At 30.9% G+C, this 13081-nt stretch overlaps 2 protein-coding genes across 2 annotated transcripts in view; one reads left to right on the top strand and one right to left on the bottom strand.

Moving 5' to 3' along the window:
* The window catches only part of LOC149068665 (uncharacterized), a 63025-nt gene that overhangs the window by 28611 nt on the left and 21333 nt on the right, over nucleotides 1-13081 (top strand). Inside the window, exons 10-13 of the mRNA XM_089250430.1 lie at nucleotides 2439-2564; nucleotides 3447-3812; nucleotides 6879-7013; nucleotides 11871-11976. Of these exons, the coding sequence (XP_089106556.1) occupies nucleotides 2439-2564; nucleotides 3447-3812; nucleotides 6879-7013; nucleotides 11871-11976 (733 nt within the window). The remainder of the gene's footprint in view (nucleotides 1-2438; nucleotides 2565-3446; nucleotides 3813-6878; nucleotides 7014-11870; nucleotides 11977-13081) is intronic.
* LOC149068661 (uncharacterized) overlaps nucleotides 10190-13081 on the bottom strand; it is a 107001-nt gene continuing 104109 nt past the window's right edge. The window contains exon 9 of the mRNA XM_089250441.1: nucleotides 10190-10280. Coding sequence (XP_089106567.1) covers nucleotides 10253-10280 — 28 coding nt within the window. The 3' untranslated portion in view covers nucleotides 10190-10252. The remainder of the gene's footprint in view (nucleotides 10281-13081) is intronic.

The raw sequence follows: 13081 nt of genomic DNA, 5'->3' as shown, positions 1-13081 counted from the left end.
GCATAGCCATGATGGTATAAACAGTGAAAGTTTTGATGTAAAGATGTATCGTGTATAAATTGCAATATACTCATTACATGCATTCGTAACATAAAGTTAGATGAAGAAAAATTTCTGATGCAGACGAATTTGTACATAAATTCAAAAGCCCAGGTTTATTCCCTGATTCAGCATAATGAGCTGTTTTGGATTTTTTTGAGCTGATTCAGCTGTTTTTGGTTTTCTGTGTTTTTCTAATTTCAAGGTTCGAAAATCAAGGCAGTCTTATTTTCAAAAAAGTCTTACCACACCCAGCAATGAGACCCAGGACAGAAAAAAAAACATATTCAGGGATACTTTTATTTGCTGGCTTTCCAATTTTAGTTTGGAAGATATGTAATGGCAATTCTTGAAAACAACATCTACTGCCAGTGATGTCATTGATATGCTATAGCATGTCATATACAGGATATTTTAGAAAAGGACATGAAAAATTTTATTTATGGGAAACTTTTATACACTTACTATAAAACCCTTATTAGAGAACTATATTTAACAAAGTTTCTTTAATAAGATTGTCAACTAATTATAACCATTAATAGTTTTGATAGAGATGATTTTGATAAATACAATATGTATAACCACTAAATATTATGCAAAATCAGCTGAGATAAATTTTTATTGCAAAAATTGGAAAAAAATGTTGGGAGGAAAAAGTTACGTCAATGAAGGCTATCTTCACTTTAACCCTTAGGGCTATCTACCCCTTTAAATGCAAGGCTTGACAAATTATAACAAAAATCAGTCAGCCAAATTTTTTAGAAGCCAAGCATATCACTTTTTCTTCAAGAAAATTGCTTGAATAACCTTTCTAACTTTTCCAGGACTTAATCAGCCTTTTCAATGTTGATAGATTCACTGACATTCCAAATTTTTTGTGCTGTCCTAAGACTTGTCTAGCTATCATACATGAAAAAATTGAAACACCAATTTTATAGTTGTTATAATGACCTGAAATTTGTTACATAACCTACTTTAATATTACCCTACATTTATAACTGTGTGAAGTGTTTGTGCATCATGCCAAGCTTTTGTAAAAAAAAAAAAGCATTGTAACCCAGGTAGAAAAGATGTCTTTTAATGTTCTTAAGGATGTTACATGATTTTTTAATTTTGTACTCTCTTCCTCACCGGCATTGATGAGACATCTTGTCATCTTAACCCTTTATTTGTCGTGTTGCTCTCAAGCAACACCACATGAGTTTCTTACATTTTTCAAATAAAGGCATCATATATTTTGAACTCGTTTTGGCATTGATGCTTCTAAGCAACTCCTAAACATTAAATTTTCACTTGTGAGCTGTTCATAAAGTTCAATTATTAGCAGAATGGCTCAAAGGTACACTTCTCCTACTTGTTGACAATCCTTGTTAAAATTGTTGAATTTACTTCATTAACGATTGTTAACATTTTGAAGTGAATTACCATGTGTGGAGGAGACATATTGCTGTACATTTTTCAAGTGATAGAATAGTAAGTTGCCAAACAACAAATGACATTTTTATGCTATTCAAATTTATGTAAACCATATAAATACAGTGTTTTGTGAAGTGAAACATCCCTCATTTTTTTAAGCATTGGCAATAATTTTTTTTGTCATGTAATAGCAGAGTGCCCCATTTTGCTTAACAATATAATCCCTCAAAATGTTTTTCTTCTGAATATTTCAATGCTGGTCAATTAAAGGGTTAAAGGCCTTTTATTTCAGCAATGACAAGCCCAGATGCTTTGTAACGCTTATTTCCCGATGGAACACATTTTCCCTATTCCCCTACTTTGCACTTGTTAGAATTCAGAAGAAAGCTACTTCATAAAAAAAGATATGCCATTTTACATGGGGGCTCAGTTATATCTGCTATGCTGGTTAAAGGGTTAAACAGGCTCAGTTTTTATCAAAATCTTTCTTTACCAGGGGTATATACTTCCCACACAAGTGAACATAAATGTAGCCGAAACATCCACATAAGTATATGACTAGTAAGTCTCTACACTGAAGAATTAGTGTACCACCCTCTTAATGAAAGAGATAGAAGAAAAGAGCCATGTGTGTGTTTTTTTTGAAAAAGTGATTTGAAATGCTGTTAGAAATATTTTAAGAACTTTTTTATATCTTAAACATTATACACTGCTCAAAACAATTAGGTAATACATATTATGTATTTAAATTAATAAATTTATTTAAATATATGAAATTTATTTATTTAAATTTATTAAAGTTTAGTTGAGAGATGATTAACTCTTGAGACAACTCTTAGTGAATATCCATGTTCTTTGTCAATAGTTTATCAATCAAAATATTTAAAAATCACAAATAATAACTACATTTCCCCTAATGGTTTTCATAGGTGTAATATGCAGGACCTGACACAACATATTTTTATGATGTACTTTTTTTTTAGAAATCGATCCCAGGCAGAACAATGCCCAAAGATGGTGAAATGCAAAGAGTCAGTTCAGATTTTGATGCTTTTCTGGATGAGCTTCAAAAAATTGCTTTTGATTCTGATGGAGATATACAACCACAAGTAAAAATCTTACTTTTTTAACACTATGCAATAATTAATTTTGCCATGCGAATTAAATGACCGATTTCCCTCAATAAGGTGCTAAATACAGTGAAACCTCCCTACAATGATATTCAATATAATGATAAATGCCTCTACAATGATATATTTTTTTTTGGTATATATATTTATGATGATATAAATGATATATATTTTTATAATAATTGATTATAGTAGGGTATTTATGTAAATTATTATGTATGTAAAGTTTGCCTGTATTGGACAGTACTAAATATGTTCAAAATGCTCCAGAACTATTTTTATTAATTAAAAAATAATGGATACAGATAAAAAAGATATTACTTGTTTGAGGGTTTCTTTTGAAATGGTTTTCCTGTGAAACTAAGAATTTGTCTCGGCTCTTCTATGAAGATGAAAATGCTGATGAGTCCATGCATAAATAATCACTACCTCTGTGTGAAAATATGTGACCTTAAAATCCATGGTTTCTGGTGTGCCTGAGCTTGTTTGATTGCTGAAGTTCTTGTTACAGCTTAATATTTTTTAACCATCCTAATTGCTGTGCTGGGATAAAAAAAACACATTCATCATTTGGCAAAACAAATATTTTTGGGTGGCTTCCACTGTATTATTGTCTCTCAAATCTTGTATGAGATGAACCGATGCCCAATTCATGAGTTTGGCACTGTACTGCAGTATATATTCTTTCTAGCACTTAACTTTGTGATTTGCTTCAGTCATATGTACCAAGATGTTACTCATGCAAATAATCTAAAGCTTTGGACTCGCCTCAGTATTCTGTTTTAGATGCAATAAAATTTCTCTCTCATACAAGTTATTTATTTTATTTTCTACTTAATTTTTTTAATGTACTTTATATAGGTAGCATCCTCAAATTCCAATGAGGCTGTTTCATCGAATGATGTTTGTGAAGATTCCAGGTCACCTAAAGAGAAAAGAACAAATAGTCCAATGAGTTTAAATGGTAACAGTATTTTGTGCTCAAAAACTTGCCTTGAAGATTTAGATAATATACCACCCCCAAAAAAACAATGTGTGACTGCTGCATCTGCAAATGTCGAAGATTCAGAAATAATTTCAGAGCCAAACGTTATTTTTCTTGATACAAATCCAAAGACTTATTCCAAAGAAAGGAATATTAATGGGCAACTAACTCCAAGCAGGAGATGTAAAACATTTCTCACTCACAATACAGTTATATGTAGAATGCAACAAGAAATGAATGAGGTATGTATGAAAAATTAGATTTGTATACTATCATTTGAAAATACCATATAATTTAGTGTTCAGGAATAAGTTATCAATTGTTGTTGTTTTTTCCAATTTCATTGTAAAATATTTCAAACACAGTGCTTCAGAAATAGCTTTTATACGGTATGGAATTATTGAGTATAGTGCCAAAAAATTTCTGGTTTAAATGAAAACATTGCCTCTTCAGATCCATGGGATAGATTTTTTCTTTCATCATTATGTAACATATGATGATTGAATAAAATTAAAAGAAAAACAACAGAATTTTGAAGTCTATGTGTTGGGGATACTTGCAGCAGATGTATAAAACAAGGTCCTTTCTGAACCTTCACCATGGCATTTTTAAGATATCTTTTCTAACCTCATACTTTGTATTTTGGCAATGCCAAGACATCTCACCTTGGTATATTCCTCTTATTTCAGCAATGATGAGCTCAAAGATTGCGTAAATTGTGCTGTTTAAAAACAGTTAATTTAAACATTTATATGGATATTAACTTATCTAACATATTTTATCAGCTTCAAAACACAACTTGACAAAAGAGGCTAATAAAATAAACTCTTTTGTTGTGTGGTAATGCCAGTGGCGATTGTTGTACTATTCAGAAACTCCTAGAGTGAATAGCAGAAACAAATGTTATTAAAAGTTCTTATATATATTTATTTATTTTTTATTTATTTTTTTTTTTTTTTGGTATTAAACACTATGTTTATTCTCTATAAAATTTGTTTTTGGTATTGTTTTGGAGTGTCTAGAACAAATTAATTGGATTTACATTGATTCATATGAAAATTATTGCCTCGGTTTTGGTTGTTTTTGGATTTTGCCAAAAACAGATGGATTATTAGATCGATTTTTCAGATGGATTATCAATGAAAACCAAAGTATCACTGTATATCAATAATAACTCTTCAGAACCCAGAGTAATGAAGTGCAAACCCACTGACATTTTTCCCATAGTTATATAACACATCATGATTGCGTATGCATGATTGAGTAAAGTTAAAAAAAAAAGACAATTTCAAGGTTTGTGTTGAGAATACTTGTGCAGTGGATGTATAAAAAAAAAGTTCTTGCTTAACTTTCTCCTTGGCATTTTCAAGATATATGTTTTAACCTGGTGCTTTGTATTCTGGCAATGCCAATATATCTCACCTCAAATGATTCTTATTTCAGCAATGGTGAGCCCAAATATTTTGTTAATTGAGCTTTTCTCAGTCAAATATGTTTCCCCTCCCCCAACCTGCTCCGATTTTGTTTTCCATGTTAGTCCAGCATTACACTATAAAAGTTTGATAAAATATCTTTTACAAAACTTAAAACCAAATAATAAGCCAATTGGTTACATTTGCTTCAATGTATCCAATATTCTTATTGGTTGGATTTTACAGCTTTTGTAAAAGATCTTTCATAAAAACTTTTAAAGTGTTATCCCGGCCTTAGACATTTCCCATTTAAAAAGTTTTACCACTCAATATATTTTTATTGTATTGTCCTGACCATTATTCCCCCACAAGGATGAGGCTGACTGTGCTCCAGCCCTGGGGCCCGGGACAATTACCATCATTTTCTCAGTTACATCTGGGACAGTTATCATAATTTTTTCACCAAAAATTCACTAGAAGGGCCTGTGTGGAAAGTTTGGTTTGGGGGGCTCGTCAAAGATTTCAGCCTGAGGATCCTCCAAGATGTGGGGGCCATGGTCCTGACAAGAATGTCTTAAGCATATGGTACAGTGGTACCTTGACCACTTCGAGGTGCAAATGTGGGCTGATCTTCCCATTAAAAAGTCTCTCCACAGAGAGCAACAGGCCTACAACGATACAATTATTCCATCATTAAACTTCACTCTTAGTTAGAAAAACTGATGGGAGTGGCGGCACTACACATAGCAAGCAGTGCATAGAAACAAACTTCACAACACGTACATGCACATTCCAACATGCACCAATTTGTTAGAAGTTTCGAAGAGGAATGTGGATGAAATGCATGCATGGTTTAGTAGTGGTATCTGGACCACTAGTATCCACATCTCCATCAATGAGACTTCTGCCATTTTGTTAGCAACGTTGCAATATATGTCTTGTTATTTCTTAACAGAGGCATATGCAGAAGGTGGGGAAGCATAGGAAGCTTGTGCCTCTCCCCCACAAGATAATCAAAAATGTAAAATATATTTTAATATTTTTGAAAAAAATATATTGAAAGAAAATACCTTAATATAATACTTTGATCGATTTTTGTTTATTTAAATGCTTTTTTAAAGGTTGGTGACTCAAACTCTGGGAGAGATCCTTCCTTTCTGCTCCCTCCATAAGGTGATTCTGTGTATGCCCCAGCCTCCTGCTTTAACACCCTTTTTGCAGCCTAGTAGAAATCACTGAACCCTCTATAAAATGTCATATCTTTTTTAGTGAAGTAGGCTTTCTTTTGCTTTTCAGAAGGTTAAAGAGGTATTGGGAAAAGTGTTTTATTGAGAAATAAACTTAACAAAATATCTGGGCTTGTCAATACTAAACTAAGAGGCTTTTAAAGAGGTGAGATATCTCTTCAATGTTGCTGAGAGGACTAAATGGGATATTGGATCTTAATTAAATACCTCATTCACAAAGATGATTAATATACTTATTTAAATTTGAGCTTATATCAGCTATGCAAAATGATGATTCTTCTGATGGTGGATATTGAAAGTGCTTACAGTTCGAAAGATTAATGACTGATCTGAACAGTAGACTATAAGGATTAAGGGGGAAAAAATAATGTCTAAGACCCCTAAAGCAAACTTAACATTATGCTTTGTATGTTTCATAAAAAAAAGTCAACTACTTCAATATTTCAAACCTAAGAGAAGGTCACAGGACATAATTTTACAGAATTGTATAATTCAAATGATACAGGCAAGGAAAGAAGCATTCACAGAAATAATACAGTGTGAAGTATGAATACAACTTTGAAATTTATATCTGAGGGCCCCTGATAATTGTTTTATCTGTTGCTATTCTGTTCTCTTGCTAAGTTTTTTTCATCTTTCTCTCATATAGGTATTAAAATGTAGAAAATCTGTGCAGAACAGTATGACTAATAAGCCATCTTATCGTCATTTTCCACTTTTCCTGCGTACATTGTGGGAAGTTATTGATGACCCAAAAACTTCTGATATTATTTCTTGGGGCACAGTAAGTCACATTCTCATTCATATTAGTCAATCTGAATTTACTTTTTTTATATTTGTCAAAAATTCTTATATTTCAAAAATTTTATTGCTTCACTCCGAAATAATCTTTAGCCTTGTATTTTCAAGAGTTGCTGTAGCACCCGCTCATGAGTTCTCAATTCTTGTGTCCAATTTCATACTCACAAGGTGTTGGTAGACACTGAGATTAAAATCTCCTTTCAAGAATACTGGCATTATGCTTACTCAAGTTTACGCATGTCTGTCAGAGTTGCTGTGTGGGTGCTCCAGTGATGGGCAGTGGCTCCTAAACTTTTTTGATTCACAGCCCTTTTTGTGTTACATTTTTGTCCATGGCTTTCCAAGTCAGAACATAAGCCTACCTAAAAGTTGAAGTGTTGTTAAATTTGTCAATTCAAAAACAATAATTTGAATTTCCAAAAAACTTGTAATAAAACATTTACTTATTTCCTTACTGTGCATATAATACCATTCAATTAGTAGATCTACTTAGTTGGACATTTTCATGATGCTCCCAGTGGCTGATCACATTGACAATTTGGGAACCACTGGCATAAACGGTTCTCACTACTCGAAAGTGGTCAGCTACTTTTGTTCTAAAAAGGGATTGATAAGGTATGCCTGCTGATAGTTGAGTGATTATTACACAAACTCAGGAGATCCGAGTTTGAATCCTAATTCACTTCTGATCATAGCCAGATTAAAGTGATCCATTTCCTAAACTTTATGCTTGGAATACCCTTGTGTGAAAAGATGAGCATTTTAAACATCTTATGGTACCTCTGCCCAATCTTAAGGAACTTTAACAACATCCCCTAAAGTATTGTGATACACTGGTTGGGAATTACTATCATAATTATATGAGTTTAGATATAATTTTATTATCACAACGTCTTGCTGCAAGTAAAAGTACTATAAACACCATTTGGAAATCACTGATGTAGCCACTAATCAACTCTATATTGGAAGCCTTGTTTTATATGGTTCATTAAAATTCATGATTGTGATCTTGCAATAAAATAAACTTTTGACAAGACTTAGTATTAGACATACTACTCCTAGTATGGCACTATAATAGGAGAGTTCTTCGCCCCAAATGGTGGTTCCCTGCTAAAACCTTGAGTGTTTGAATGTGAAAGTGGTGCCTAGGACCTTGATGCTGTCGGAACTTTGAAAGTGGTGATCCCCAGTGAAATATGTGAAGTAAATAATTTTTTTAATTATTCCTTAAAAAGCAGCAAGAACATTAATATCCTCATCTTGAATATACAAAGTTTAAAATCCAATTTTGATAATTTTCTGGTATTTTTGAGGTCATTACCACAACATATAGATATTATATGCCTAACAGAAATATGGTTAAAGGAAGAGGAATTATTCAATTATGACATTGTTAATTATGATCATTTGAATGATTATCAAACATATTCTAACTGTAGAACGTATAACAAATCAGGGGGGGGGGTCATTATGTATATTAATAAATCAATTAAAAGCCTCAAAAACCCTTGCAATTTCATAACTGCTGAAAGCTTATGTATTAACCTGCCAGATTGTGATATTGATATTTTATTACTATATAGATCTCACTCATATACTATTTCACAGTTCAATGAGGAGTTGAAGGCCTTTATTTCAAAAACAGAAAAAAGCACGTTAATCACTGGGGATTTAAACATTAATATATTAGAGAATAATAATGAGGTATCAAATTATCTTGACATAATGGCTGTAAATGGCTTCATTGCTTTACAGGAGTCAGTAACCAGAGAATTACATGAAGGAGGTACTTGCATTGATCATGTTTTTTATAGATCAAATAAAAATACTTTACAACAATTCTCTGTACTTAAAACACACGTTACTGATCACTATCCAATACTTGGTTACATTGATTTTCAAGATCAAAAGAGTATTAAAAATAATAAAGAATACTCCAAAACAAAAATTGATTATACTAAATTTGAAAGATTCATATCAAATGTATCCTTTGGAAATGTTTTCTCAGAAAAAGAAACCAAACAAAAATATAAACGGTTTACAGATATTATCTCATTCAATTCTAACCTCTGGACCAAAACACAGCAATGTAAATGTAATTGATGAGTGGATTACTAAAGATCTCATACTAAAGATAAATACTAAAGAAAAGTTATATAAAAAATATAGGAAATATCCCAACATACTTGCATATAAAAATGAATATAAGAATTATGATGAAATGTTAAAATTTCAAATAAAAAAAGCTAAACAAGAACATCTAAAAAACAAATTTATTGAATGCAATAGAGACAAACGAAAACACTGGAATTGTATAAATACTTTTATACTCAATAAAAATAACAGAAAACAAATACTCCCAATCCATTATGATCCTAAAAATTTAGCAAATGACTTTAATAAGGAATTCATTGATAGAAACTTGAATACCAATACTATAGGATACACACGTCAACATGAAATTATATACAATATTGTAAACTCAATAGCAATTATAGATATTTATATACCTACTTTAAAAAAATTAATAAATGATTTAGATGATTTTAAAGCAATTGGTTATGATGGCTTAACATCGAAAATGCTAAAAATAATTTCATTCTATCACATTGAAGTATTAAAACATCTAATTGACTTGTCAATCAAAGAAAGTTACTTCCATGATGAAATGAAATATTCCCTTGTTTACCCAATTTACAAAAAAGGAGATCCTAATAATATGAATAATTACAGACCAATTTCAGTTCTCCTGATTTTTTCTAAAGTAATAGAGAAACATATGAACAAACAAGTTGTAAATTTTCTAAATCATAATAATTTTTTTGCACCAAATCAGTATGGATTTCAACAGAAGAAAAATACAGAAATGGCAATAATCAAACTTTGTCAATACATGAATACAGGATACAATAATAATAAATATTCTATGATAATCTACCTGGATTTAAAACAAGCATTTGATAATGTTGATCTAAATATATTAACACAAAAGTTGCATAAAGCTTGTGTTCGAGGAAGTATTCTGGAATGGTTAAAAACTTATTATTCTAGAAGGCAACAGGCAGTCGTCATCAATAAGCAAATAAGCGAATACCTACAGGTTCAAAAGGGTGTCCCTCAGGTATCAGTTTTGGGCCCTACATTATTTTTGATTTATATTAATGACTTCTGTTTGCTGAATCTAAATGGAAAACTTGTATCATTCGCTGATGATACAGCTCTTTACATGGAAGATGACAACTTTGAGAACCTTATAGAAAAAACAGAAAGAGACCTCAGATATATTAATCAATGGATGACCGAAAACAAACTCGAATTAAACGTACACAAAACCCAGTATCAATGCATTAAAACAAGAAACATAAACTCCAATTTCGAGATCTCCATTAAAATTCACACTTGCCAACAACAAACACAACAGAACTGCAATTGTCATGAAATAGAAAGAGTGCACCAATATGAATACCTAGGAGTTATTATACAGGACGATTTAAAATGGAACTTGCAATGTGATAAATTAACTAATAAAATCCGATTTTATATAGTTTTACTTTATAAATTAAAATATTTAATAGATGGAGATTTTTTGAAGGACATTTTTTATGCATGGATTTATTCAATTATAACCTATGGATTATGTGCCTCGGGTGGGGCTTACCTAACCAATATTACGAAATTAAATAACACTTACAACAAAGCAAGAACACTAATAATACAAACATGTAACACGTACGATAACAATATCAATTGCCATACACTGGATATTAGACAGGTATACATTTACAGACTTATAAATTTTGTGTTCAAAAACAATAACTAGTTAAAGAAGAAAACAAACAGAACTTCGGCAAGAATCAAACATGAATTTGAAGTCCCAAAAACAAATAAACACCTTTTTCAAAAATGTTTCTTGTTAACTGCTCCAAAAATAATGAATTCATTTCAGTCGACAGCTCATAATTGTAACAATAAATATGATGCTTTCATGTACGTAAAAAGTGTACAAAATTACGAAAATATATTTTAAGATTGTTTTCATAAAATACAATATAAATAGTGACATCAATGGGAAATATTGGAATAATTTAATCATAGCTGAAATAAAAAAACATTTATTATGATGTCATGATACAAAAATAAAATAAAATAAATAAGAAGAAAATAAAAATAAATAAAAAGGATATGTGTGTGTATATATATGTATATGTGTATCTATGAGCATGTACGTAGTCATGTGAGTATGTATGTGTATATATGAAGGTTTTGTGAAACGAAAAGGAAAATTTATTTCATAGACTAATTATTTATACAAGAAATATTGTGATTCAACAATTTCAGATCTCACAATTCAAATTTTTAGTGTGCATAAATTTTGGAAATATTCATATACTATTACATAACATTTATTAACATAACGTACGGTACTTAGAAAAAAAAAATGGCGGCAAAATATAATTTAATTCATAGGGCTGCCTGGAAGGACGTTATGTCCCTTGGGGTCCAATATGACTATTTATTGTGTTCATGTGTTGTTCTTTCTATGTGCTTTTGTTCTGTCTTTTATATGTATTTTGTGTTTGTTTTTGCAAATAAAAATAAAAAAATAAAAAATATAGACAAAAGTGGAATGAGATTGTTGGAGCAGCTGAGACCTGTAGTGAACTCTGCCGTTGAAGAAGAAAAGTGAAATTGAATGTGAAAGGTCTGGCTCAGGATATGAATTGAGAGAAAGCATTGAAACCACTAATTAAGATCAAGTTGAAAATTATGATTAAATATATGGCAACATACATTTTTTTTAAAATAAGCCTATTTTAATTTCTGTATTTGTTGTTTCCAGCAAACTTATGAATTCACTATTAAGGATGTGATAGCATTCAGAAAGCATGTACTTCATCAGTTCGGTACAAGCTCATTTGAACGGTTCATCCTTCAGCTGAAATTTTGTAAGTGATCATTTTAGCCTTTACTCTATATTTCCTTTTTTTTCTCAGAATAAATGCTGCATGGATGAACATACTGCAGTGGGGAAAAAATATATTTTTTTGTGCTGTTGATAAAGTAAAATATTTGTTTTAGAAAAGATTAATGAGCCATTTAATAAAAAACTCGATAATTTATCAGTGTACATAAAAACATTAGGTATCCTGACACAAGAACAGTCAATGATTAACTAACCATGGAAGACAAGTGGTGTATACTTCGGGAAGGGGAGGACACCATTTTATTTTGTTTCAACATTCAGTGAAACTTTGGTTAACGAGCTTAATTCGTATCACCACCATTCTTGTGATCCGAATCACTTATTATTTGAATCAGACTTCCTTCATAGAAAATAATGGAAACTTTGATAATTGACGCGTTCCACAATTATTCACATAAAAATGACTGGTAAAAACTGCATTCAATAAATAATATGATGCAATAATAACTATAATAAATAATGCAACAATAACTATAATAAATAATGCAACAATAACTATAATAAATAATGCAACAATAACTATAATAAATAATGCAATAAAATACATATATAATATAATAACGCCATAAATAAACATGCAATACAATAATGTATACAAATTCAAATGCAGTCACAACAGGCAAAATGCCTAATGAGGTATCTGAGGAAAAAGATGCCTATAACCAATATGGATGTCATATCTTTCTCAAATACAGCAACCCAATTAAAAATGCAATTACAAAAACTAGAAACAATATATATATATGAAGAAAATATTATACAATGCCCATAAAATATATTTATGGCTGGCTTATTTTAAGTATGGATAGCTTGTCAATTTACCCCAACATGTTTCTCGTATTTCTTTTTAAATGTGTCAATTGTGTTAGAATTTACTTCCCCCAGGGGGTAAGCTTTATTACATTTATACAAATTAACTTACTCTAAACGACGAGAGAGGAAAAGAACTGTTGTAATGGACGATTTGCAGACTCACGGTTATTTGCAAACTTATTCTTTTTGTGTGATTTGAAAAAGAATATATCCAATGACACCTGCTTTCGCCTCCTTTTTAGGATTTCTCAGAA

This window comes from Pholcus phalangioides, unplaced genomic scaffold, assembly GCF_987345545.1.
Source record: "Pholcus phalangioides strain wild (caught in Gottingen) unplaced genomic scaffold, Ppha-v1.0 ptg000024l_1, whole genome shotgun sequence".
In the NCBI taxonomy this organism is placed as follows: domain Eukaryota; kingdom Metazoa; phylum Arthropoda; class Arachnida; order Araneae; family Pholcidae; genus Pholcus; species Pholcus phalangioides.
Note: the sequence above shows the minus strand (reverse complement) of the source record. Positions and strands in the feature narration are given on the sequence as shown.